The sequence below is a fragment of the Artemia sp. Qi Xiang Cuo genome, chromosome 10 (assembly GCF_049724085.1).
Source record: "Artemia sp. Qi Xiang Cuo chromosome 10, ASM4972408v1, whole genome shotgun sequence".
NCBI classification, from domain to species: Eukaryota; Metazoa; Arthropoda; class Branchiopoda; order Anostraca; family Artemiidae; genus Artemia; species Artemia sp. Qi Xiang Cuo.
The window spans coordinates 56,279,124-56,306,768 of NC_142803.1; the positions used below are offsets into that span (position 1 = coordinate 56,279,124).

The window sequence follows — 27,645 nt, forward strand, 5'->3', positions numbered from 1 at the left end:
CGGGCCAGACTCTTTTGTGGGAGCCCGAAATTTTATCATGGAGGCAAATTTATCGTTCAAGAACCCGAACAAATCAATTAGAACCAGGATGGCAGAAAAAGATCACTATTTCAAATCTGACAGCTAATCCTTTTAAGTAACCAAATTTACATCTTAAAAAAGGGGGAAAATCAGAGGTCCAATTTTTAATGAAAAGATCTCCATGTACAGTTATTAGGTTTTTGTTAGTAAGAGGCGCTAAATTCAAAAAAAAAGAAACGTGGATGAAAAATCAGTAAAAAAAAAGAGCTAAAAACATATAGCATCAGACAGCTTAAGAAGGGGTAGTCTTCCTTTTGAAGGTGTAGTTGTCTTTGGGAGTCAAGAGATTGTTAAGGTTTGAATTTTAAAGGGCGAAAAGCGTAGCCAAATTTAATTAATTAGTTTGCTTATTTATTTCAATGGTTCAACCATGGAAACACTGACGAAATGTGATACTACCCTAAAGACTTCATTATTTTGAAACAACCGAGAGAAAAAAATCTTAGAAAATAAGTTAGTAAAAATAAGATTTCCTTAGAAAATTAAGGTTTCCAGGAATGAATAAACCTAAGATGGGACCTGAATACAAAGTGTTTTTATTTCGATGCCTATTGCCCCTTTTAGATATGAATTTAGCCAAAAAATAAGCTTAAATATGATAATTCAAACTTCGATTACAAAACTGTTCACTATTAGCCAGCAAATACTTAAGATTTCAATAAGAAAATATTTAATTATGAAACATTGACCAGAAGTACGAAGCAATCATTATCCAATATTCGATTTGATGCTATATTTATGTACGGCAAAAGCTAGAGATATGCTTCAACTTTTATTGTATAGCGGAGAAGGGTTTCTTAGGCTTCCGAAAGCTTCAGATTCAGACCCCCAATGAATTTCCCAATATCGTTCCACATTGCTTAGTAATAACCCCATTAATAACAGTTAATTAAATCTTTCAAAGGTCAATCTGACGAAATTCATAGTATAAGCAAGGGAGAAAATATTCTGAATGAAGATTAATTGCTGGTTGTTTCTTTTAATGTACAGGTAACCATTTGGTGGAAACATATGCTGGTGTAATAAAACGGTGAATTTTGTGATCAGAATGTTTGGTTATGGCGTAATGGTGCTTATTTACGTGTTCAAGTCGATTTCTGAAGGTATGTTCCACTGTAATTAATGAAAATTAATCATTTGCTATTATTTTTGTTCCATTTTAACAGATAAGAAAAGATTATAGGCAATCGGTATCACTTCAAGTAAACAACAGATCACGCTGTTAACCGCTTTATGTTAAAAATACTAAAATCCAGTTTTTTTGCTCACTAGGTGGCAACCCTGGTGCTAGTTTCGAAAAGAAAATCATCAACACCTTTTAGCAGTTGGTAATCTTATCTGACCCTAAACTTTTGCATGCTTATCCCTTCAGGTATTTTAAATTTAGGGGAGGGAAAATAGCAAAATTCAGTTACCAGTAGGCCTGCCAGCTTAAAATCATCTAGCCTGCCAAGATCTTTTCAAACTATGCTATGTTTATTTATATTTATGGACCCACCCTAGCCGAATGGGTAGCGCACTGGACTTGAAATCCTTTGTCCGTGAGGACTTGGGTTCGAGCTCTGGTGTCGCTGGTTATTTAAACCGTAACTATAACCATAAACCGTATGGCTATAACCATAAACCGTATGGCTATAACCATAAACCGTATGGTTTCGAACAGGAGTCAGTGGTGTGAGTTTGTAAATTCAGCCTGAGTCAAACCAGCTCTGAATGGGTACCTGGAGAAACAGAGCATTGGTTAGGAAGCGAAAAAGTTTTTTAAGTTTATGTTTATTTTGGGCGGACTGGATTTCGGCTTAAAATAATTGTCGTAAACAAAAATTCTGGTTAATTATCACGCACAGATAAATTTAGGTCTAATGTAACAATATGGCAGAATAATTATACCAATTATCCAATTTTCTTTCATTTTATTTTTTTAATGAAGTCACCAGGCACTACGCTGTTAGTGCCACTAGCGATTTTTTTAATTTCTATGCAATTAAAATCTATTTCTTTATTTCATTAGATTAGTTTATATCATTTTAAACTAGTATCTTTTCACTTTAATCTTTATTTCATTAGATATTCTGTTTAACCTCTATATCTAATCTAAATCATCGAAGATCCAACTTATATATGTTTCCCTTTTTCTTAAGAATAGTTTAGATAAGTCCCCAATTCCTTTAGTATCATCACCAGGGCCGTATCCAGGGGGGTCTTATCTGGTTATAACTCCCCCTCCTCCAAAACTTTTGTTATTTTATAAATTTTTTTACTCCCCCCTCCACCGAATAAAATCCTGGATATGTTCCTGATCATGATAGGTTATTAAATACTTGAGATAAATGTTATACTTTGCTGAAAATAGTGAGAAGAGAATTAATATTTCTTTAAATAAACACCAATTATTATTTTTTAGATAAACAAAGTCCAGTCTTTGATAACAAAATTAATTAAAAACGTAGGCTAACCAGCCGTGCTGGCGAGGAAAAACGGACGGGTAAAATTTAATCCACATGGCACCGATGATCTGTAATATTGTCAAACCATTATTTAAGCCTCTCCAGAAAAAAAAAACGCTGGAAATGCCCATTAAGGAAGATTCGCACATACAGGTTTTGCTTAGGGAGCTTAGGGAGCCTTTGAAGCTTCATTGACCAGCCAAAAGAACGGAGTTCTAGGAACATTTTTTATTAAACCATACGTTGTATCTTATTTTCCACGGCAACCCATGGCAGTGATATGAAAAAGCGCACTGGTGCGCATTAAGAAAACAACAACAAAAAAACAGTTACCTAACACTGTTTATTTTATAAACTCTTTGCCGCAGTCAACATGAGGACAAAGAACAAATTTCCTTTGTAGCGGTTATGAGAACGCTGAAATAATAAACAATGAGTACAGAGAATATCCTTTGAAGCTCCATTAATCAACCAAACAAAAGGGGCTCTAGAGGAAACTTTTTGAAACCACAGACAGTAATCACAGTTTGTATCTAACCTCCAGGAATATGAGAGCCTTTCGAATAGCTAAGGAATAGGGACTTCGTTTTAGTTTCCGACAGCTATTCTATGATTGGGATGATAAAAGCATTTAATTCAAAGAAAGTTGATGGTTACAATTACTGTCATCCATCTTTTTTCGAGACTTTAATTTACTGCAACGAATACAAACTAGTCAACTCGTTTGGGACGCCAGTGTTGTCGTTAACACTTCATTCGTGAACCATACTAAGCTCTAAGACGCTATTATTTAAACATGACTATTACACAGGACCACTTTTTGAAATCTTTCATAAGAAATTTGGTGTCTGATCAACTTTTGCCTGTTTTTTTGTTTTTTTCTCGAAGGGTATGTTGCCCCTTACTCAGTGCCGAGCTTTTGTTGTAAATAATCCGGCCGTGCTTCTTCGGGTTTACCGTTTTGGCTAGATAAATAGAGGTATGCGGCAGAAAGTGGTGGATATGCTTGTAACAAATAAGCACTAAAACGTAAAAACAAACTATCGGTGTTCCTTTGTACTTAGGCATTAATTTTTTTTTTTTTGGAGACCAGAACATTCCGCTTTCAATTGAAAATAAAAACTGGAATTCAGATAGCGACGTCGCAAGATCACTTTGTTGACAAAATTTATCCTTTTTTGTCAGAATTTAGCTTTCTGAGTCCCGCTTTCCGGTCGCCCTGTGTTGATTTGACAATCAGACAAGAATTCATGATAAATTCGCAATTTAAATGTCATAAACGTACCAATCCTGGGAACATATTACGCATCACTACTTATATGGAGTACCATACGATAAATATATACGATACGATAGTACCATACGAGTAGAATGCTAATAATAAATTCTACGAGACATAGCAAATACCATGTTATTCTATGAGACATATAGCAAATACTTCTACGAGACATATAGCAAATACTTCTACGCGACATATAGCAATTTCTATGTTATTCTACGACGCCCCGTACCAAACAGGTTTTTTTCTGATAATCCTATTCTACTGGTCATTACACTCTTTCTTTGCCAAGAGATTTACGCAATTTCAAAGTTCAATGTCTTTTTTTTAGTGATAAACCAAAACCAGCATGTCTTGTTTTGCTGTTATGCAATTATTTTTTTGTATATATTCAGGTTTCAAATTAGATTCTTCAACAGTTTTGAATAGTTTATTCAACTTAGCACTACTGACATTTTTTGTAAACATTTACATAGAAAATGGATAATTCTAAGCAATTTCTGGTGAGTAAAAATTTTCTCATTATTATAATAAAAAGAAATTGTCTTGTCATTAAGTTAAAGAAGAAATTCTTTCCTTACACTGTGTGGTTACCTCTTTTAAAAAGTTTTGACTACTTAAGACAGACACTAGAACTAAGGGTACTTATGCACTTAGAAGCCTATTGTTTAGGAGCTGAAACATCTACACAGATCTCTTATAGGCTGAAATTTAAGGTGCGATTTTTATCATTATCAGTGGGTCTTTTTAAATTTTTAATTACTATTAAGCTGATTTATTCCTTGCTTATGGTTCGTTACCATGTACTGCTGAAAAATGTATTTCAGTGACATTTTAGATCATAGTAGCCTAATAGTGCTTTTAGAATTTAGAAGAAGAAGAACCAAAACAACTTATAATCTATGCTGTTGCTTACCATAGTTTAAGATCTGAAAATAACACTAAGAAATCTGCATTTGTAACAATGAGTATTTTATTTTAATAATAAAGGAAAATAAAAATATTTATTTAATTGAAAAAAAAAAATTCCAGCTCCCTCTATTTTAACACCAGTTTTTTAATGCAAAAAATAGGCACATAATGCACCCTGTTTAAATCAAAATAATCCATGGATTCTTGATACTTATGACCCAAGGACCAAAATGGCCCCATCCCCCCTGCCGTTTTTTTACCAGACAGATAAGCACTTTGCAGCTTCTTTTAAGCAGAAGGACTATCTGTCGATTGGTAATTTGAGGTTATAATAAAATGTTGATTCTTTTAATGTATTAATTGTTACAAAAACTTCGTTTTTAGAGTTTCCGTTACTATTAACTTGATTTGTTCCTTACTTATAGTTCGTTACCATGTACTGCTTGAAAATGTATTTAATTGACATATTATATCATAGTAACATAATTATGCTTTCATTATTTAGAAGAAGAATCAAAACAACTTAGAATCTATGCTGTTCCTCACCTTAGCTTGAGAGGTGAAAATAGCTCTAAAAAATCTGCATTTGTAACAATGAGTATTTTATTTTGATAATAAAGGAAAATACAAATATTTATTTAATTGAAAAAAAAATTTCCATCTCCCTCTATTTTAACACCGGTTTTTTAATACAAAAAATAGGCACATATTGCACCCTGTTTAAATCAGAATAATCCGTGGATTCTTAATCTTTATGACCCAAGGACCAAAATGGTCCCATTCCCCCTGCCAGCTTTTTAGCAGAAATATAAACATCTTGCAGCTTTTTTGAAGCAGAAGGCTTAGCTTTCGATCGGTAATTTGGGGTTAGAATAAAATGTTGATTCTTTTAATGTATTAATTGTTACAAAAGCTTCCTTTTAGAGTTTCGGTTACTATTAACCTGATTTGTTCCTTACTTATAGTTCGTTACCATGTACTGCTGGAAAATGTATTTCAGTGATATTTTAGATCATAGTAACCTAATGGTGCTTTTAGTCTTTAGAAGAAGAACCAAAACAACTTAGAATCTATGCTGCTGCTTACATTAGTTTAAGAGCTGAAAATCATTCTAAAAAATCTAAATTTGTAACAATGAGTATTTTATTTTGATAATAAAGGAAAATATAAATATTTATTTAATTGAAAAAAAAAAATTTCCAGCTCCCTCTATTTTAACACCAGTTTTTTAATGCAAAAAATATACACATATTGCACCCTGTTTAAATCGGAATAATCCGTGGATTCTTAATCTTTATGACCCAAGAACCAAAATAGCCCCATTCCCCCTACGAGCTTTTTAGCAGAAAAATAAGTATCTTGCAACTTTTTTAAAGCAGAAAAAAAAGACTCAAGTAAGGTTTTGTAAAATTTCGTGGCAAACCCAGTTTTTGTCGAATTAAGATTCAATTGATCAAAAAATTAATTTAAAAACCCTTATATTTAAATAAATTTGTTGTTTGAAATTATTTAGACGCAAGAAATCAAACTACTTATTTTAAAAACCAATAATGCATTTTTGCTACACGATAAATTTTGCCTTTTTTTTTCAATGAAGCATCTACGTACACTAACCCCCCTTCTGCAAAAAAAGAAAAATACGTCTAAGGTGCAGTAATGCAAGCTTCAAGGCCATCTATTATCAAATATGCTGGTAGAATTACACATGACCTGGACCAACCAACGAGCACCCAACTTATAGTGACAGAGCCCTCTAACCCTAGTGATAGCTCCATGCAAAATGGAAGGAAGTTGAAAAGGTAATTGGTTGCTTAATATAATGCCTTAGTCTCATCAGATCAAGATAGGATAGACACTCCTCTTCAAGCCGTACCAGAGACTTATGATGTACAGTCAGAGCTTGTAAATGTATACATAATTTTTTCTATCCCTATTTTCAAAAAAAAATAAGACAAAATTTCCTCAGGCGCATAAATTTTTATGATTAAAAATTAAAGAATGTTTCTAAACTATTTCATTTTTTTTAATTAAAAAAATTCGTTTAATGTAACGGAATTTTTAAAAAACAGTTATGTCTTACAATAAATTTATATAAAAAAAAACCTTACCTTGTAACTTCTAACCAAGACGTATTCTAATACAATAATTCCAATATTTCTTTTTAACAAAAATTAACTATTTGAAAAGCAAAAACTTACCTATTCACTATTTCACAAATCTTTCTCAAACTACCGGATTTTCTGTACTATGCCGTCACGGATATCCGGGCTCTTATCAAATTACTTCATCGCCAACTTCATCCGCTTTGAATTTTAATTAGGGGTTTCCTTGTAACAGGATGTCTTTTTGCGGCAAGAAGGTCCTTTTAATAATCCCCAATTATGTCTTTACAGTGTTGTCAAGAAACATTATTTGGGGCGAACTCATTTCATTGAAACACTTAGGTGTTTTCGAGAAAGAATTTGAGACTGTTCTATTTGAACAGTGTTGTGAAGTCCGATACCCCCAACTCGAAAGGGTATCGATCCTCCTACCTCTAAGGAAGCTCCCGGTTCCCAAGGGTCCTCCCCGGGAGGGGTTGGGGGTTGGGGGTAACTTTTTAGTAAAAAAAAGAAAAAAAGAAAAGTGTATTGCAATTGTGATAAAAATTTAGTCAAAAAAAAACTTAATCAATTAATTTACTTGTTTAAGGATGACGCTGGGAAAACTTCTCACGTCCCTGTTCAGGGAATTAAAAGTATCATTTGTAATTGTCCCCACTGACAAGAGGTAAGTGAAGGAATGTTATTTGGTATCCCCCTGGATTTTCAATTTACAGCTGAAGAAATGGACAGTCTTATGCAAATTTCTGACTTTAATTCTTCCGGGGACATTTTTAACAATAACTTTACTATTAGGGAATAGAGTCCTTAACAAACAGGAACAGGACATGAAAACAGTGCTACGCCCCCAGACTCGCCTCATTTTTATCTGTTAGAATCTGCTCTAAGTCATTTGCAAGCATACAGGGTAGATTTTAGCTCCCCCGAGGAAAACACGAGCATTATTTTAAATGACCCTGTGAAAGTTCTCCATAACTATATCGACACAATTTAATCAGAAATTGAGATTCTGATCCAAAACTGGGGAGGTAGAGGGGGAATTAAAGCATCGGTGAATCAAAAAGTTTTTTTACAAAAGGGGACATCTAGAGATGTTTTTTATTTTCATTTTTCAACAGGCAACCAGACTTTCTACCCAGGTCTATACGATTTTGAAGACAACTTTTTCAACTGGGTAAATAAATTAATTTCAACTTTGGATACATTTAATGAGAGGGGGAATGGTTCCACCATTTTATACATTGACTAAATGGATCTGAATCTCAGTAGATTTAAAAAAAACTTTATTTTAAGCGGTGGGAAGGGTAAAAGAATAAAATGTCAACCAGATTTTTCGGCTAACAAAGGAGTTCAGGGTTTCACATTTGACACTGGACTACAATGTTTTAAATATGCGTTTTTAGCAGCAGCCTATAAGATATTATATAATGAGTCAACAATGAAAAATCTCGACAGACTTACACGCAACGGTGTGAAAAATTTCCCTAAAGTAAATTTTGATTGTTTAGAGGTAAAGTATCCGGTGTCATTTAAATAAATAAGAATTTTCGAGAACGAGAAATAAAATGTGGGGGGGGGGATGGTTGTTCTCCAGTACGACACTGAATTTGTAGATGGGGGAAAAAAACTAATAAAAAAGGAGTTTTGTACTCAGAGAGGATACCGAGGGTGAAAAATTGAATAAATTGGGTATGGATTATTTAACAGCCTCCTAAAAATGTAAATTCTTATGGCCATTTTTCCCCCGTTACGGCGATCAATCGACTCCTATGTCAAGTCAAAAACAAGGGAGAACGTTTCTATTGCCCCTGGTGCCTTTCCTCATTTAGATCTGAGCGAACATTCTCAGACCACATGGGGCATTGCAAAATTCATGGAAATCAGAGAATTGAAATGCCGAAGACAAGACACTTTACAATTTAAAAATTTTCAAAATTCTCATCTGCAATCTGATAAAGTGTCTTTGGACTGTGAAACAAGACTGGTTGAGGTATCGGACCCATCAAGGCCAAATATACTCAAGGAACGCACACTAGTTGCGTGTTCCTACGCACACGCCCGTCGCGACGCCAACAATAAAATACAATCGGAAGAGTTTTTTTTACTATGGACGAGGAGGGCAGTATGGAAAAGTTATTGGTTTCTGTAAGAAACTCGGCCAACGGTGCACTTTCTCAAGAAATTCAGTTTTGTTATTCGCAAACAGTATTAGGTAAAGGACAATGAGTATCTGAAAAGGGAACTGTGTTTTTTGGTTTTAGGAAGGTCCTTGCCCCAAAAGATGCGGGGCAGGACCACAATCACCTTATTGACCCCAATTCAACGGGGCCAATTAACTTTCGATGGTGGTATCATTCTATATTTAATATAAAAGTTAAAAAACAACTTTTTATACCTGTGCTACTGCAACACTCTAAATCCGATCTGCTTTTGGGACCACAAGTGTTGGTGTTTCATAAAGGAACTGTAACAAAAGATGATGATGAAGGGGCGATAGACAGATTTACGTACAAAATCATACCTAAATCATCGGAAAAGTTGCTTCTTTTGGAATTTATGTGGAAATATGTTGAAGCCGGTGTTGAGTACACGACTAAAATTTGCTTTTTGAGGTCCTACAGTTATTCCCTCAAATTGTTGAGTAAATTAATTCAAGTGCAGAAAAACGAGGATTGTTATAATACTGTCCCTCTTCTCAAACACCAATTATTAAATGATTTATATGATTTGTAAACGGTCAAGGATATCTATCCTTATGACTATTATTGTTCCATGTCGAGAGTCGCCGAGGAAGCTATTCCTTGTATTGAATCGTTTTACGACAGTCTTCACGATCTTAGGTGTACCCCCGAGGAATACAGTCTTTCAAAAAAAGTTTGGGCAGCGGGGGGGCTTAAAAATAGGTTTGACTATTGCAAGCTGTATTTGTCGAGTGACGTAATAAGTTTGTTTGACATCATGTGTAAAAATACGGATAAAATCACCGAGGAGTTGAATCTTGATATGGGCCATTATTTTTCATTGCCTCATCTAGTGATGGACCTCATCCTGAAAATTATTGGAGAAAAAATTAGGCTAATCACTGACATTGATCAGAATCTGTTCATCGAGAGGTCAATGAGGGGGGTTTTGTTTTTCACGGAGACCGTATCTTGGAAACCGATCAAACAGGAGAGAAGAGGGGGACAAAATTGATCGCAGTTTTCCCCAACGTGAAGTCTCTCTACCCCTTGGTCATGTCCCATTATGCACTAACTTGTAACAACTATAAATGGCTCAATGACCCTCAAACTCCCCATTTCTCCAACATTAACAGTGTTGAGGAGAATGGACCGGTTGGATGGTTTTTTGAAATTGATGGAGATAGACCTGCTGAGCGTCGCAAGACTGGGTTTGATTTTGTTTTCCTGGTCGTCAATTGAACTTGGACTTAGTTATCTTTGATCCCTCGCACGAGGCGTCTAGATATGGAGTACGTATTTCATAGGGCGCCAAAAGTACAAAAACTTTCATACTCCATACAGACACAAAAAACATAGTGGTAAACCCATTGTAGATAAATATGAATTTTACCCATTGTTTAAAATAAAAACCGGTTAACAGAGGTCTCGAGTTCGGTAAAAAGCCTAGACTAAAAATGTTTTTTGAAACATTTGTTAGAAAACGTTCTGCAGACCAGACGAAGGCCGAAAAAGAAATTTATAAACTCATTTTGAATTCGGCTTTCGGCAAAATGTGTGAGAGTGTTCGCAATAGGAATCATTTTGACGTTGTGACTGATCCTGAACAATGTGCTGGAATTATTGCCGATCCCAATTACACTTCCTTCACAATCATTGGCCCGGACATGGTACTTTTGAATAGGAGAAAAAGACGCAGTGTCTTAAATACAAATAGTACTGCAGGCTGTGCTGTCTTGGAGATATAAAAAAAGATCAAGTTGTAATTCTACTATAATGTGGCTAGGGTAAGGTGGCCGGAAAAGGAGTAAGTAGAGTTCTGCTATGGTGACACGGATTCTCTACTGCTCAAAGTAAAAACACCAAATCTAATTGATAATTTGGCGCACGGTGAAATTATCAGTGGACTACCCAAATTGGAGGGGGGGTATTTACCCTTAGATATTTAACCGGGGGGTGCAAAATATGATTTTATTTTTTAATTCTTAACCAGGACGTGACTTGATTTCCCGCGGTATGTTTGTGGGTCTGAAGGTTTACTTTTTACAAACATACGACGAGTAAATCAAGAAACGTTGCAAAGGAGTACCCACGTACTATTTGGACAATAATTTCGATACGAATATTTATAGGAATTGTATTGTTGAAAATGCAATTCCACGAGCCAAATTGTTGGCAATTTGTTCATTGAACTACAGGAACTTTACTGTAGATGTAGAAAAAATAGCCATGAGTACCATTTCCGACAAGGTCTATGTTTGACAAGATGGTGTGACCACCCTCCCCCTTGGACACTATTTAACTTCAGACCGGATCGAATGTATTGCCCACAGAGAAAGTCTCGGTTTAAATAAAGTCCTGTAAATTATTTCCTAAAAACCTTTTTTTTGGGGGGGGGGGCCTCGCGGCCTTTGGGAGGGGGGGGGCCTCGCAGCCCGGGGGGGCGGGGGCGGCCGCCGCCAGCGCGGGGGGCGCACCGTCACCAAAGTTATCTCTTTTTTTTGGACTTAGAGCAGATTTTTTTTTTTTCAAGTGCCATCTCTCTAATTTAATGTTTTTTCCTCTATAAATAAACAAAAAGTGTTTTTTCTCTGTGTGTGTGTACCTATGTAAATGTTGTTGTATTTTTTATTATAAATAAATTTTAAAAAGTGTATTTTTTTTTTCAAGTGCTCTCTCTCTCTAATTTAATGTTTTTTCCCTATAAATAAACAAAAAAAAGTGTTTTTTCTCTGTGCATCCCATGTAAATGTTGTATTTTTTATTATGAATAAATTTAAAAAAGTGTATTTTTTTTTCAATGTATTGTTACTTTTTTATGTGCATACAATAAAAGAAAAAAATATGATGATTTATATGTCTTCGTCTTTTTCTTCTTGAAAAACAGAGTAGTAGTAGTAGTAGTAGGGAGAAATTATTTAGTCATTAGATAATTAGGGTCTATAGTTAGTTTTCCAAGTGAACTGTTGAAAGGAACATGTATCAATTTAAAACACCGTTCAGATCGTTTCTGTGTGGGCCCTCAATGTCGGGCAAAACAACACTCTTAATTGAAATAATAAAAAATTGTGATAAAATATTTGAGAAAAAGCCGAAAAAAATTTACTAGTGCTATAATATTTTGCAGGGGTCATAAACTAAAATAAAAGCAAGTGCTGCTGCCAGGGGATCGGTGCAAATACAGTTCATATAGGAAGTTGATGTTTTCAACATTATTGAACCAAACTCTTGGCTGATCATTGACGATCTTGCTGAATCTATTGAACAATGGTCCCAGGAAATGCTGCAATTATTCACTGTTCGATCTCATCATGAACAGATTTCCGTTACTCTGGTTCTACACAATCTCTTTCATCAGAGCAAATGTATGCGAACACTTGCATTGAACTGCACCTACTATATCATCTACAGAATTTTTCGCGATTCATTGCTGCTAATAAACCTAAATAAACACATCCATAAGGGAGCCCTTAAAATTCTGCTCTCGGAATATTCCCAGGCAATTAATAAGACCCACGGTTATATCCGAATGGATCTTAATCAAAATACACCCGAGGATCTGCGTGTAGTCACAAATATTTTTGTCAATGAAATTACAGTATATCTCCCGGTGAACACTAAAAAGACCTATTAGTCGCTATCATGACACTGAAGAAACAACATGAAAATAGACATTTGTTTTCAGTTCTAAGCACTTCAGAACCTCTACTTAGAAAAGCAATACTCAAACACGGTATTGACAATGATTTCATTAATCTAATATCTGAAATTTTTTTAAATTTGACCGAGGGTAATGTTCAACTGCCAGAAGTAGTTAAGCAACGGGCAAAGAAACATCTTTCCAGTGTACGTAAAAGGGCCTCTAAGAGGCAAGGAACGAACTTTAAAAGGAAATAACTACGCCTAATATTTGGAAGCCTCTTCACGATTTCACTACCAGTAATGTAAGGACCTGTAGGCAGATTCCACTAGTGAGAATGTCAATACCCTACGAATTAACCCCGAAAGGACTCGCTCTCTCATCCGTGAGGCGCTTTGTGAACAATCTGAGTCAAGTCTTCAACAATGAAATTATTGATGGTGATAAAAAACTGATTTTAATTCAAGATGCACTTCATCGATTTGAAAAACACTATCGATCAACGCCCACTGCTGCTGCTGCTGATCCTAAAAAAGAATCATCTCAAAAATCTACTGTTGCTGTTGGAACACAATAAACTAAGTTGGATTTGTGTAAATTTTTTTTTAAATTTGTAAATATATGCCCCAAATATTTGGTTGACAAACTAACGCGACTCATAATCCATATCTTGTACAGTTATCAAATTCAAGTTGAGAGCAATGGGGAAAGGATTATAATTCAGGGCAAGAGCTATAATCTACTTGATTTAATGTATGACTTGGTTACAAATCGTAAAGGACTATTATAATTTGACACTCGTCTATACAACTTTCTAAATACATTAAACTTCCCCAAAAGTCTTATTGGCAATAGACAAATTTTTAAAAAAATTAAATGAAGCTGCATCATCATCATCATCAACATTAAAATATGAACTTGAAGAAGAAGAAGATTTTAAATCAGTTTTAGAAAATACTAGCACACCACTGGTGGCTAGAGAAAAGCAAAGACGTATCACGTCAGCTTCCCCACCACCACCAGCCAGTATACAACAGGGTCACGAACATCATACAATATGCTTGCGTTCAAAATGGCTGAAGTTCTGAAAGGTGCTTATAAAAATATTGTTAAAGTGGGGAGTTTAAGTTCCCCCACAACTCTTTCCAAAGTCACGGGTGCTCGCACTAAAAGTGTACAAGACTATCTACAAAATGAACCAAGTTACACTCTGCATAGAAATCATAGACTTCGTGCCAATCAATATCGAAAAACTAAAGCCTTTTACCCATTGCATATAATGCAAACAGATCTCCTGACTCTAAATGAGCTTCAAATACGTCACAATACACTGTAAAAGTACATTCTACTTGCACTCACTTTTTTTAGTCGCTCTGCATGTTCAGTTCCATAACAATCAAAGAGAGGTGTTGAAGTTTCTCAGGCCATTGAAATTCTTCTCGAAAAGGATTCATATAAAAAAAATTCAAATGGATCATAGTAGTGAATTTGTTAATCGACATGTTGCAAAAATACTAGACAAATACCGTAAACTGCTCCACCATATTCACAGTCCAATAAAGGCTGCATTGGCCAAACGAGTGATACAAACTATTTGACTTTTAATTTCAATATAGTGTGAACTAAAAAATACTCCGGATTTTATTCGTGATCTGAATAAAATCATGTTGATTTATAATCGACGACCTCATTGGTTATTGTCCAACTCTACACCGATGGAGATTAATGATTCGGATCATAAAACAATTGACACCTTTCTTAAACAATATTCCAATGAATCAAAGACCAAGAAGAAGAAAAATAAATTCATTGTTGGTGATACTGTTCGATTTAATAGAACAACTAATTTTTTTGAAAAGGGGAATTACTTGTGGTCCACTGAAGTTTTTAAAGTGGCAAAAATACAAGAAACTAAACCCATAACTTATCGTTTGAGTGATACCAAAGATGAAGATATTCTCGGATGCTTTTATGACTATGAATTGGAAAGAGTTAAAAATTCTAGTGAAATCTATCAAATTTAAAAGATATTAAAGACACGTTCCAGCTGGGGTAAAAAACAGTTACTTGTTCTATGGATTGGGTACAACTCTGTTTTTTATTCTTTGTTTAGTGTTGAAGATACTGACAATACCAAATGATTTCTATGTAGAATTCCTGTCTAGCGTCTCTGATCCTCTTTACGATGACTTTAATAGGACAAGTTATTTTTGGACGACAGTCTCCCCCACCGTCAAAGTTGAAAGTGCAGGTGCAGTGGGTCTTGTCAACTGTATTCTCAAAAATACCTATGACATACTGATATAGGATTATTTGCATGACATAAAATTTATACCATTTGATTGGACTATGACTGGATTGGAGTATGCCGACTATGAATAGGTTGAAGCACTTAAATTTCGTGACTATCCATATATCGGATTGACATATACTGAATATGATAATATGGGGGATTTTAGTCGTACAATCTTTAGAAAAATCTCATATCTTCTGAATGGTACATTCCGTTTTAACTATTCACTAAAACATGATAGTATTAACAGTAGCTCACCTGTTAACACTGAAACAATTATTCTAAATGACAACTTGAGAGATGTTCTTGGCTAAAACAGAATACGATCCATGGGGAAAATTCTGACTCCGTTTACGGGATGGATAAAGTTCTTTTTGCTTATTATCCTCCTGGTGGCGCCTCGGACTCTTGTATATTTTTCTATGCATCCTTTTTGTAAACGTCGAGTGTCTGTAATTCAAATGTACCCCACCTACGTGTTCTTTAACTAAAAACAACTAATTAACTTGTTCATCATTATAATATAAAGCATCTTCAGTATGTTCCTGTAAACACTTCATATTTGGAACTCTGTCAGTTAACACTAAGAAGTGAATTGGGTGATCCTCTATCAATAACAAAAGGCTTAGCAGTGATTACATGTCATTTTCAACCCATTGTCAACGACGACGGTACAATAACCTAAAATGAACAATAGAAGAATTCCATTTGTCTGTCCCGATATTGACTGTTATCTCGGTGCTTTGAGTCCACGTCAAATAGGCAATGGATTGGACTACTGCAAGGGGCGTACTATAATGTCTGGCTATGGTCTTGGTAGCTGGTTTGCTAGGCTATTTCGTTCTGCACTACCCCTTGCCAGAAAATATCTTGTACCTGCTGCGTCAAATTTTGCTGCCTCCACACTACAGCACTGGGGGTCGGGCAAGAATTTAAAGGAGAGTGCTAAAGAAAATATTAGATCTTCAGCAAGAGCCATTGTTTAACAATTAAAATCTCGAAAAAATGGGGAGGGATTAAAAAGGAGGCGCTCGCATCATTCACTCATCACTCTCCACCAGTTAGGAAGCACAGGAAATAAGACAGGCCTTTTATAAATAAAACACTGATGTGTAATACACAGCAAAAAAAGAACCAGAAAAAGATTGTTGGATTAAAGAAGGATCTCTGCTCTTAAGATGACTTTTTTCCCCTATAAGGAATGATATCCTTCAATCAGTTCGTCATTAAATCTATTCAATGCTGAAAATGTTGATGTCAGTGTCAAGTATGGCTGCTATGAACAATTTCACCCTCAACAACCCCTCTCGTAAAATATACACTTTCAAATATTTTCCAATGAAGACTGTTTTATTGATTTGTCGTCAAAATTTATTGATTTAACTGTTGTGGTGAAGAAAAAGTCAGATAATAAAACTCCAAATGTCGGCTATGGTATCTTATGTAAAACTGTATTTTCTACCGCCTATTCAAGCAAAATAATGCATTTATTATTGGATGATTGGTGAGCACTAGCAATAATTTATTCAACTAGGCAAGATACATACAATTTTTGATGATGACGCCAAAGGCTTAAACGTAGTTAAGAGGAGAATCAGTTGGCGATGAAGATCAACTAGCTGTTGATACTGACGGTGAGTTGACTACTGCAGTCACCCAGGAATATCATCTAGTTGTAAAATTAAATCATGAGATATTCAATATATCCCAATGGCTACCCCCCCAATGTCAAGATTGATATATGAAGATGGCCCCATCAAATTTCATTCTGAGAAAAACACTTCCTGCAGCACCCGATGCAAATGTTAATATCACATCGGCAATTCTCCACGTCCGAAAACAACAGGTTATGAGCTCTGTTGCATTGGCAGTGGAAAAGCTAAGAGCCAATGGTAACAACATTAAAGTTCTTGTCCCCCATACAATCGCCAATCAACGTCACATTGCCACCGGCTCTCGTAGTTACAGCGATTCATCATTTATCAATGAAGAAATCCCATCAAAATTTGCATTGGCCTTTGTGAAGAGTGGCAATGTCTTTGGATCCTGGACTGAATCCCCCAACGATTGTAATTTTTTCGGTTTATCTCACCTCGTGCGCAAAGTGAATGGTATTCCACTCTACACTCTATCGTTTGACAAAAAATCCTATAGAACTCTGTAGGGACTGACCATGCAATCCCTAGATCATGACTCTCAACTTATTGAAAATGAAATAACCGATTCAATGTTTTCAAAAAATCATGGGGTTATTGTTTTGGATTTGTCAGGCATGCAAGATATGACCATAGTACGAACAGGGAATGTACGTTTAGAGTGTACATTTGCCAATGCTCTGACTGAGAGTATCACGCTAATATCACTGAGTCAATTTGATACCTATTGGGAAATCACGCCCGACGGCAGTGTTCTACTAGACCTAGCACCATGAACACAAACCAAATAATCAATGCATTTAGTATGGATCCAGACATGTCCCAATACAAGTCCTATTGCATACCTTCGGACTTCATTGAAAAATTTCCAAGTGTTAACAATACCCTAATCATTGTTAATAGCAGTCCATAGACTTTGAAGACCGGTCATTGGCTATGCATCTTTCAAACAGCAAAGAATATTGAATTTTTTTATGCTCTTGGCCTAGCTTATACAATACACGCTCCATACATCAGCAAATTAATTGAAAGCAGGGAGAAAAACAATTTTCAAAATCAATGAAGAGTATATGATTTAGCGATTAATACATTTGGGTTTCTGGCACTACTCTTTTTCAATTTCAGATGTCGTGCCTACACCAACAAGCAGTTTCTCAACCTCTACGTTGAAGTACCTCAATTGAATGACTTTCTAGTGGAGAATATACTTACAAGTGTATTTAATATTGATTTTAGTGTCCTGATAATAAATTTTTATAAATAATTATTATAAATTGTTTATTAATAAAAAAAAAAATTATATACATGATAAAACAACTTTTATAATCTTTAGATTTCATCCACTACTACTAAGTATTTGTCAACAACAACTAGTGCAGATAGATTATCTTAATTCACCGTGTACTGATCCTGATGTAGTGCAATGTCAGGGTCACATTTTCTAGAGTAGAGTGTGACTTCACTCTTGTCATATCTCTTTGTATAGTTAATGATACTATTCTCGTTCATTCTACAGAATTCACATGTTTCAATTTGCCTATTTGAAGCAATTTCACAAACAGTGTCCTCAAGTGTCGAATCAAATTTCGTCACTGCCAAATAAAAATCAGTGAGTTTTTAATCAAAAGACCCCGTGTCATCACAATGATAACGTAAAAACCAGATTCTTTTGTTGTTCCAACAGTTGAATTGTTGACCCGGATCCTCCTCCCTGAACAATCTAAAACCACGACGATACCAATCTCGTAGCAATAAACTAAAGTCACGGTTAGAATTCTTTCCAATCATACCGGGATTTGTACTCTCCCACTGCTTACATTTATCATAATGACAATTGGAGCATAGCTGACCTCTGGGATGAGAGTCACACACCTCTTCAAGACAGGAAGTACAACATTTAATTTGCACAGCATATCCTCTATGCAATTTACACGGGTTGCATAATCTACACTTTTCATCATACTCCTCAATCATTGTGAAATTCTCAAATGATGACCAGCTGCCCAGTGAGTACATACATAACGGACATGTATGAAACATTTTGTCATGTGTTAACGCTCTCACTGCCACAATGAAACTGAGCTAGCAACAACAAAAAATTGTCTGAGATAGAGAGAGAGAGAGGAGTAAATCATCCTTGAGCACCATCTTTCTGATGAAAAAAAAAAGTCCTAAATTTCTAAAAAACTAATGTTTAAAAGCATATCCACAATATCATTTTGTCGTGTCGTGATCAATATATCAATAAATTGTGTAAATGCATTTGGCACACGTTGTAGAAGCTTCATACAATAGTCTATTGATGGAGAATCAGTTTTCATTATATCGACAAGCATTCCCCGAGAAAATATCTTCCTTTGAATAGACAACTCCAGAAAATCACCGTCCATAACTAAATGTTTTTCTAAATGAACTAGATTCCTAATGATTTAATATTTCTAAAAACTGTCCATTTTTTTAGTCTTAACTCTCTCACAACGAATTACAGACTAACCGGAATTTCTTTTTTCTGCTCTAAAAAATATATGCTTGTCTACTATAGAAAGAAAAAATAACCATTGATTTAGAAACAGTTTTATTTAAAATAATTACAATAATTATAATCACTGAAACATTTTGTTCTCATAAATATATTTCTATAGGACATCTAACGCTGATCGAAGTTTATTCATATGGAGAATATTCCATTTTGAAGCAAAACACTGATGCTCCTCCTGCTTAAATTTCCTTAATGATATCACGTATCCAGCATACATAGTGTCCCATTCAAGACAGTCTACAGCCAGCAGTTATTTCCACAGCTAAATTAGGTACTCGTATATCGGTACTGCTGCTGCTGTCGGTACCATCGTTATTCTCCAATAATTTAAATGCACCACTCATTTTTTTTTTCTCCAGTAATATCCTTGCAAATAAAAACTATTCTCTTTGAATTCAATTATCTTAATAAAATCATTTGTAAAGAAAACTATTCCTTTTATTCAAATCCTAATCACCAATCAAGTTATACTCGCTCCTCTTTGAAAGGTGTAATGACCTGTAGAAATGTTTACCTATAGGACCGGTAGCATACTATACCTATCAGAAAAACCTGTTTGGTACGGAGGGGCAAGCAAATTCAAAAGAAGGATACTACTCATACGTACCATACGATAAATATATACCATATGATAGTACCATACATACCATACGTACCATATACGTACCATAGTATCGTACGATAAATATATACGATACGATAGTACCATACGTACCATACGTACCATAGTACCATACGATAAATATATACCATACGATAGTACTATACGTACCATACGTACCATAGTACCATACGTACCATATACGTGCCATAGTACCACACGATAAATATGTAAGAATATTTACTCTCTCTCGAAAAAAGGGCCAAAGTTAATTTTTGAACTTCTGTCCTATCACTCTGCCAGTCTGCAAATTTCTTCCAGCAAAGCCATAATACATGGAACTCCAAATATGCTAAATACTAATTCCATAGAAACTGGAAGGTCTTTTGAATTAAAGTCTTTTCATTTTGGAAAATCATACATCATACGAAATATAAACAGGTTTAGATTATGAACAGGCATTTGATCTAGAAGACAGGGGAGCTTTAGTAAGGTACCTATCACTATGTAGCATACCAGATAAGTAAGATGAAGTGCTTTGGCTTAAGGTGGGAAGTGAGAGTTGTTGATGGTCCGGTGCGGAATTAAAAGTTCAGAAGATCTGCGTTTTTTCGCCGTTTAAATGAATTATTCTCAGGAATCGTCTCCTAAGCAAGACAATCACGACTGTGGAAAAATATAGCATTGCATTTTCTAGACTTAAATTATGCAGATGATTTGAGTTTCTTAGGTGAAATTACAAGCATTTTTGGAGGTGTTTAGAGTGTAAGGTGCCAGAAGAGGTTTGAAAATTGATGTTACCATTGCTAAGACTCTTAAATTTATATTTAAGAAAAAAGAAAAGGACGTCAAATAATGAATAAAGTGACCGAGTTGATAGCTTTACTTACATAGGTAACCTTCTTAGAAAGGAAGGCGGATTTAGCGAAGATCATGAAAGTAGATGGGACCGATTGCGACCGCTTCCATAAAACAATTTTTCAGCAAAATTTGTAAGAAGTGATGCGATCATATTTCAGGCAATAGTACAATTCACGGTGACTTAGAAATGAGCTCTAAATTACTTATCAAGTGCTGTTAAATTACGCAGTGGTTTAATTTGTCAATGTGTTAGAGATACATACATGGGTTTGATTATATATTAAAAAAAAAAATTCCAAGAGACAACTGTATGTCTTAGCAGTAATAGCACATCATGCTCTGTCATTAAGGCGATTCAAGATAATAAAAAAATCTGCCTCTTCTACAGACAAAGGTGATACCGAGACCTAGAATATCTCCTGCCCTTGGTACCCTCAGACATGTCAATTTGGAATCTGAAAGGTATTATTACCAAAACTACTACTAACAACTCACTGCAGCATCAAACCGCCCGAGGTTAACACAGCTACACACACGCCTCCTCCATCCCAATCTATACATCCCTCCAAGACGTTCCAATTTCCTTTAAATCTTTCCTTACAACATCCCCCCCCATCAAGGGACGACATGCTTTTCCTTTGGCCCTAGATGGGTTGGCCGACAAGGCCGATCTTTGGCAATCTGTCATCCTTCATCCACAGAAGGTATAGAGCGTCTGCCATTCATCGGGCTCTGTAGCATCCAGGATAATGCAGATGTTAAAATAAACCAACAGGGCAGCTTTCTTACAAGTGATTTTACCACTGGAAGACCAGAATTTTGAAATAAAATTCAGAATTATCCGTTGAATAATGAAATTTATAAAGTTGTTGGACTGTCGAATTGCAAACTGTAGAACAGCAAAATTCATGGACATCACCCACGACCCAGCAAAATCTATAATCCAAATTTGCAATATTTTTCGAGCTAAGTTGTCGCATTATCCCCAATCTAGATTGTGAATTCCCAATCCTGCTTGTCAGTACAACAGCATTTTCATATTCTACATTATTAACAACAACATTTTTAAAATTCAGATTATTAGAGGAACGTCATATTTACAGTCCAGGTTATGATTTCACAACCCTGTTTGTCAGTCGAAAAGACCTAAGCTGAAACGGAGAACGTAATTTCATGAACATGATGATAGTTTCAGGGTGTAACACCTAGACATACCTAGAAAAACAACAATGATTTCAGAATGAACTCTTTTCATGATTAGCTGGTATGTTTCCCAATTTTTCTCTAAATCGAAGAACCTTTGGATCGAAGATTCTTTGCATGTAGCCATGGCAACTGTCCTAGATTGCGAAAGCTTAAAGAAACTTTCGCAATTTCAGGTCCAGTAAAAGATTAAGTACATTTTTTTTTCTAAGGACGAGAAATTATATGTTAACCCTAAACTTTTCTAAAACTTTTTTCATGATATTTTCTAGACTTTCGTCTAGTGCTGGAAATGACCACATCACTGTTCAAGAAAATGTGATAAAGAGAGTAGCAACAACGAAGTATTTGGGGTTTTTAATTGATGAAAACCTGTCGTGGAAAAACCATTCAAGTGCAATAGCTGAAAAATTAAGCAGAGGCCTTGGGGTGATGCTAAGAATTAAAAACCTAGTCCCAAAAAAGATCCTGAAAATGATTTATTTTTCTATATTTTACCCATATATTAGCTACGGATGCTCTATATGGGCAAGTAATTTTGTAACATGTTTCAAAAGAGTACAAAAACTTCAGAATAGAGCTGTAAAATTATTATCTGAATTTGATGATTCTGATGAGGTTCCTGCTCATGAGCATTTTAAAAAGAATAGGTTAATGGATGTATCCCAAATTCGAGATTACCAAGTCACGATTTTCTCGTATAAATATTTGAATCAGCTGTTCACCCCTGCTTTTGAAAATCTTTTTACTTTTAATACAGACCGTCATGATCATAATACAGGAAAAGCTGATAACTTAACTCATGATTTTAGGAGCACCACTCGGGCATCTTTTGTGATTCGTCATTATGGTCCCCATGTTTGAAATATATTGCCCGAGTGTGTGAAAAATGGACCTAGTCTTCCGGCTTTCAAGTCACGGGCAAAGAAGTTTCTTTTATCTCGTAAGTGAATTTGGTGTCAAGTCCACTTCAGGTTGTCATTCTATTTAAGGTATTTCCCCGATTTACTTTGCTTTTTTTTCTATCTACTTCTTGTCTTTTCCTCTTTCTCCCTTTTTTCCCTTTATTCCTTCATCAGATAAGTTTCTTGTGTGTTGAGTAGCAAGGTATGAATGTTGTTTCAATTAGCTGAGAGTGATAACCTCGCTTGCCCTTTCAAGCTTATTGCCTTTCTTGGCAGGCGAAAGGCGAATAGTGTTTATTTTCTTTTTTAATAAATGTATATCTCATATCTCGTAACTCATAATAATAAAGTTGTTTATGATGGAATTCATAAAAAAAAATGATAGCAATTATTTAAAAAAAACTCGGCAGCGCAAATGCTATTTAATGATGCCAGGGTTACGCTTCTAATTATGTATCTTTCGCTCCTAATTCTGTATAACTATTGATGCTTTGGCAGTACATCGTAAAACCTTTCAAAATAGCACGTCTCAAAACTTCATGCTTAATTATGTGATCTTCTTTGATCGTCTTATTTGAAATATTACACCCATTTTTCTACATTTTCATTTCGTTTTATATGTGATCTTACGGGATAATTTGGTGGGTGACGTAGGCAGTGTCAAGTAGACTCAAGCACTACTTAGAACTTTAAATTATATTGCCTAAAAGTTAATATAGCAGCATCAAAATGGAATTTTTGGATGATCAATTAACATATTTTGAAAATAAACTAATAGACTGTTCCTAGAAACACTTTCACGTTTGATGAGATCTGGAGCCATTCCACATTCTTATTTTTTGAATAGTTTGTTTGGGATGATTTAAGGTGATGATTCTGATGATTTTAAAGATTTGACGCTTGACTAGTGTAAAAGTACTTATTTAAGTGTGAAAGATTATACTTAACGTAACGTGAATTAACTTAGCATGGGATATTATGTACGTATTGAAAAAGCCGCTTATTTCGTAATAACAGTTTTCGAACCCTTTAAACTTAAGATTACGCTAAGTGTCTTCCATGGAGACTTCTAGAATATCCTTTGAATTAGCAGAGACGATTTTCGGAAAGAATACTTATATATAAGGTACATTGGAGACTTGACGTAACGCATACTTAACAGAAGTTGACTTAACCACTTAGCATGGTAAATTACGTGCGTGTTGTGAAAGACGCTTATTTTGGAACAATCGTTTTTGAATACTTTAAACTTAAGAATATGCAGAGTCCTCCACAAAAACTTCTAGAATAACCACTGATTTAGAAGAGACGATTTTCGGAAAGAATGCATATATATTCCGTACATTGGAGACAAGCACTTAAGAGTTTTATCGCTAGCGAAAGACAGATAAAGAAAGACAATCTGGGAAGGGGGCTAGATAAAACTGAGAGAGTGAGTTAGAGAGAGAGGGGAGACCTACCCTTCTGGCAGAGTTTCGGCTCCTTCTTCTTGTCCAGGCGCATTTACATGATATATGCAGAAATTTGCCATCAGATTTTTTGTTTCACTGAAGTTAAAGAATGTCTGAAAGTTGGCAACATCTGAAAAACGCAAAAAATATTCAGCAGCTCTCCCAAAGAATACAAACGACATCCAAATTAATCACGAAGCTAACCAGAGTATTCTCAAAAGCACATTTTACGGTCCAATGCAGTAGTCTGAGCTTTTTTTATAAAACGGTTGTTATGAGTAGACCACACAAGGGGGGGGGGATCCCTGCCAATAAACTGATTTTTTCCTAGGGGAGAACACAAAAACGTGTATTTTTATGCCTCACTTGGCATCTTTTTAGGGGACAATCCTCACGGCCAATTATTGTGAAGATTTTGTACTCCACTCCATCCCCCAGAATGTGAAGATATGAGCCTTTCCTAAACTTAGTATCCCGCATCCCCCCCACCCCCTGAAACATGTTTTATATTCTGGAATATCGAAAACCAATAGCAGCTACTTTTGTTATTTTGTCTATAAGAAATTGACCTTTGTTATTTGTCTATAAGAAATTAACGGACTATAGATCATATTTCATTAAAATTATACAAGCTAAATGAGCTCTATGAAAAGTCTACTAAAACTGGATCTCAATCAGATAAAGATATTTATAAAAGTTATAGTAGAAATCTTAACACCCCTTTAAGACAGGCTAAAAAGCTCTACTTTTAAAATAAATTTAAAGAAGTAGAGGGCAACCCTGCAAAAACGAGGAGAATCATCAAGTTGGTAGTGAACCCTCGTGCAACCCCGATTATCCCTGACATTCCAGATGCTCACTCGGATAATCAAGTTGCTAATAAAATGTGTGCGCATTTTACAGATATTGGTAAGAGTGTATCTGATAGTGTTGTGCAGTCACCCAGTGATGGCTCTTATAATGATTTTATCGGTGAGGCAGCAGAAGTCTCTATATTTTTAAGACCAGTGAATCTTGCAGAGCTTGAAACGACGGTGAAGTCAATGATGAATTAGGCAGCTGGGTCGGATTTTTTCCGTGTTAGAATTCTTCGTTCAGTTTTCTCTACTATTTCAGGTCATCTGTTGTATTTGATTAATTCATGTTTTAAGAGTGGAGTTTACCCGGATTTTTTGAAAAGTGCTCATATGGTACCCTTGTTTAAGAGTAGTGATAAGAATGATATGAATAATTACAGACCGATATCAATGCTCCCAATAATATCGCGTCTGTTTGAAAAACTGATTTATGTAAGAATGGTGGATTTTTTAAATAAAAATACTCATTTTCAGCCTACTCAGTTCGGATTTCGTCATGGGGTGTCAACAGAGCAAGCTTTGCTTTTTTTTAACAACATTTGTCAATGATTCGTTGAATTCTGGGTTGAAAGTTGCGTCTATATTTCTGGACATTATGAAAGCATTCGACTCTGTTGACCATAGTATATTATTGTCAAAATTAGAGCATGCCGATATTCGTGGTAATTTTCATAGTTTCATTTTGTCTTTTTTTAGTGGAAGGAAACAGTGTGTTGGGGTTGGGAGTGTTCATTCTGATTATATGAATGTGAGATGTGGAGTACCACAGGGTTCTGTGCTTGGACCCTTGTTGTTTTTAATTTATATTAATGATTTGAATGCATTTCTTAAAAGGATATTTAGTCATTTGGGATCTGCAGCTAGACGGTCAAAGATGATATTGCCTAGGTTCGCTGATAACACACAGTATTCAGGGGCAGGTGTGATTGAAGCAGATTTATTTCTCCTATTAAATACAGGAACGAGTTGTATTGAAAGATGGATGCGTGTAAATAAATTATGTTTGAACCATAGCAAAAGTAAATTTATTCTATATGGAAGAAGTGCTAATTATTATCCTTGGATCCATGGTATTCAACTAAAAAGTGGATATCTCCAGAGACAACGTTATGTCCAATATCTTCGTGTCCATGTTGACGAGTGTCTTATGTTTAAACTTCATATTGAATCACTATGTACTAAAATCGCCAGGAATGTTGGAATGCTGCAGAAACTAAAGCATTTTTTTCCCTCCTAAAATTTTAAGAATTCTGTATTTCTCGCTAGTTCATCCGTATTTGTTATATTGAGTAAGTGTATGGTCAGCGACATTTAATACTTACCTATTGCCACTGAGAGTTCTACAAAAACAAAGCTGTTCGTGTTTTGTCAGAAAAGCGAGGTTCTGACTCGGTTCGAAGGCAATACGACGGTATCAAGATTCTGTCATTGTTCGGCCTAGTTAAGTTTTACACGGCTTTATTCATGTTTAAAAGTTTTAATAACCTGCTACTTGCATGTTTCTCGATTGGATTTACTGAAGTTCAACACAGGTATGAGACAAGAAATGCCATTCAATACGAACCCCGTTCTCTGTAACAACAAGGTCTACATTTTCTATCCGTTTTTCTGGCCTGGCTGTCTGGAACAAACTTCCCGAGGAGGTAAAAAACAAGACAGATCTGGATGAATTTCGAAATTCCCTCAGAGTAAGCTGTTTTTCTCCATATGTAAGATTTTATTGGTGGTGTGTAGAAAATGATTGGTTGAATGATGTTGGTGAGATGATTGTTTGGGTTTTGAATGGATGAGTGATTTATTTCCCTTTTTTTGTGAATGTTGTGAGTTGTGTTGGGTTGTTTGCGCGGATGATTCTCAAGTTCCCACTTTTTTGTTGGAGGGGCGGGAAAGAGAGGCGAGAGAAGATATTTATTTGTTTTTGGGTTGGGTTATATTAGAGTCCGGGTAAATAAAAGATAATATAAGAAAATATTTTTTTTTTAAGTATTTTTCTTTTTTTTCGGGGTTTTGTCCAGCATGCAGTAATGCATTGGAATGTGTTTTTTAAATGAGAAGTGTGTTTATTTAGTTATTGTAACCCGTTTGTAAATAAAAAAAAAAATGAAATTATAGATTAATTAAATATGCTCGATTCCAGCGAAAACATATTGGAAGAGAGGAAAATTGTTTTCAGGGAAGACTAAGTTTCCATGTATTTTACGTGCGTGGATTCTTTAGCTTGTGAAGGAACTGTTTTTTATACATATTACTAAGTTTGAACGAGTTTTAACACTATCTAAAATAAAATAAATTACTACATAAAACAATTGGTTAATTGTTTATTTAACACGTCTAAAATAATTGATTTATCAATTCAAGAAAAATTCATAAATAGTTTTAACTAAATTATTTTTATTTAAAAAACTGACTTTAATTTACTCCTTAGAAATTTACTTTAAAAGCGAAAAAAATGACAAAAGTTTCTATTTTACATAAAACGTCCATTAAACATTAGCAATACTAGACATAATATTACTTGCAACACGTACATATGTGAACACAGCCAAGGAGAGTGAGGTTTGTATTAGAGGAATTTGGTGAAGAAATTATATGCTCATGAGTCAACTACTTGATTCTTCTGTTATTATCCCAAGCATGTA

The 27,645-nt window shown here is 35.1% G+C and overlaps 1 protein-coding gene across 7 annotated transcripts in view; it reads right to left on the reverse strand.

Moving 5' to 3' along the window:
* LOC148947921 (protein NDRG3-like) overlaps window positions 1–27,645 on the reverse strand; it is a 230,895-nt gene that overhangs the window by 76,243 nt on the left and 127,007 nt on the right. For all 7 annotated transcript variants that reach the window (XM_089095556.1, XM_089095558.1, XM_089095562.1 and 4 more), the window contains one exon: window positions 24,159–24,279. In XM_089095556.1, coding sequence (XP_088951682.1) covers window positions 24,159–24,279 — 121 coding nt within the window. The remainder of the gene's footprint in view (window positions 1–24,158; window positions 24,280–27,645) is intronic.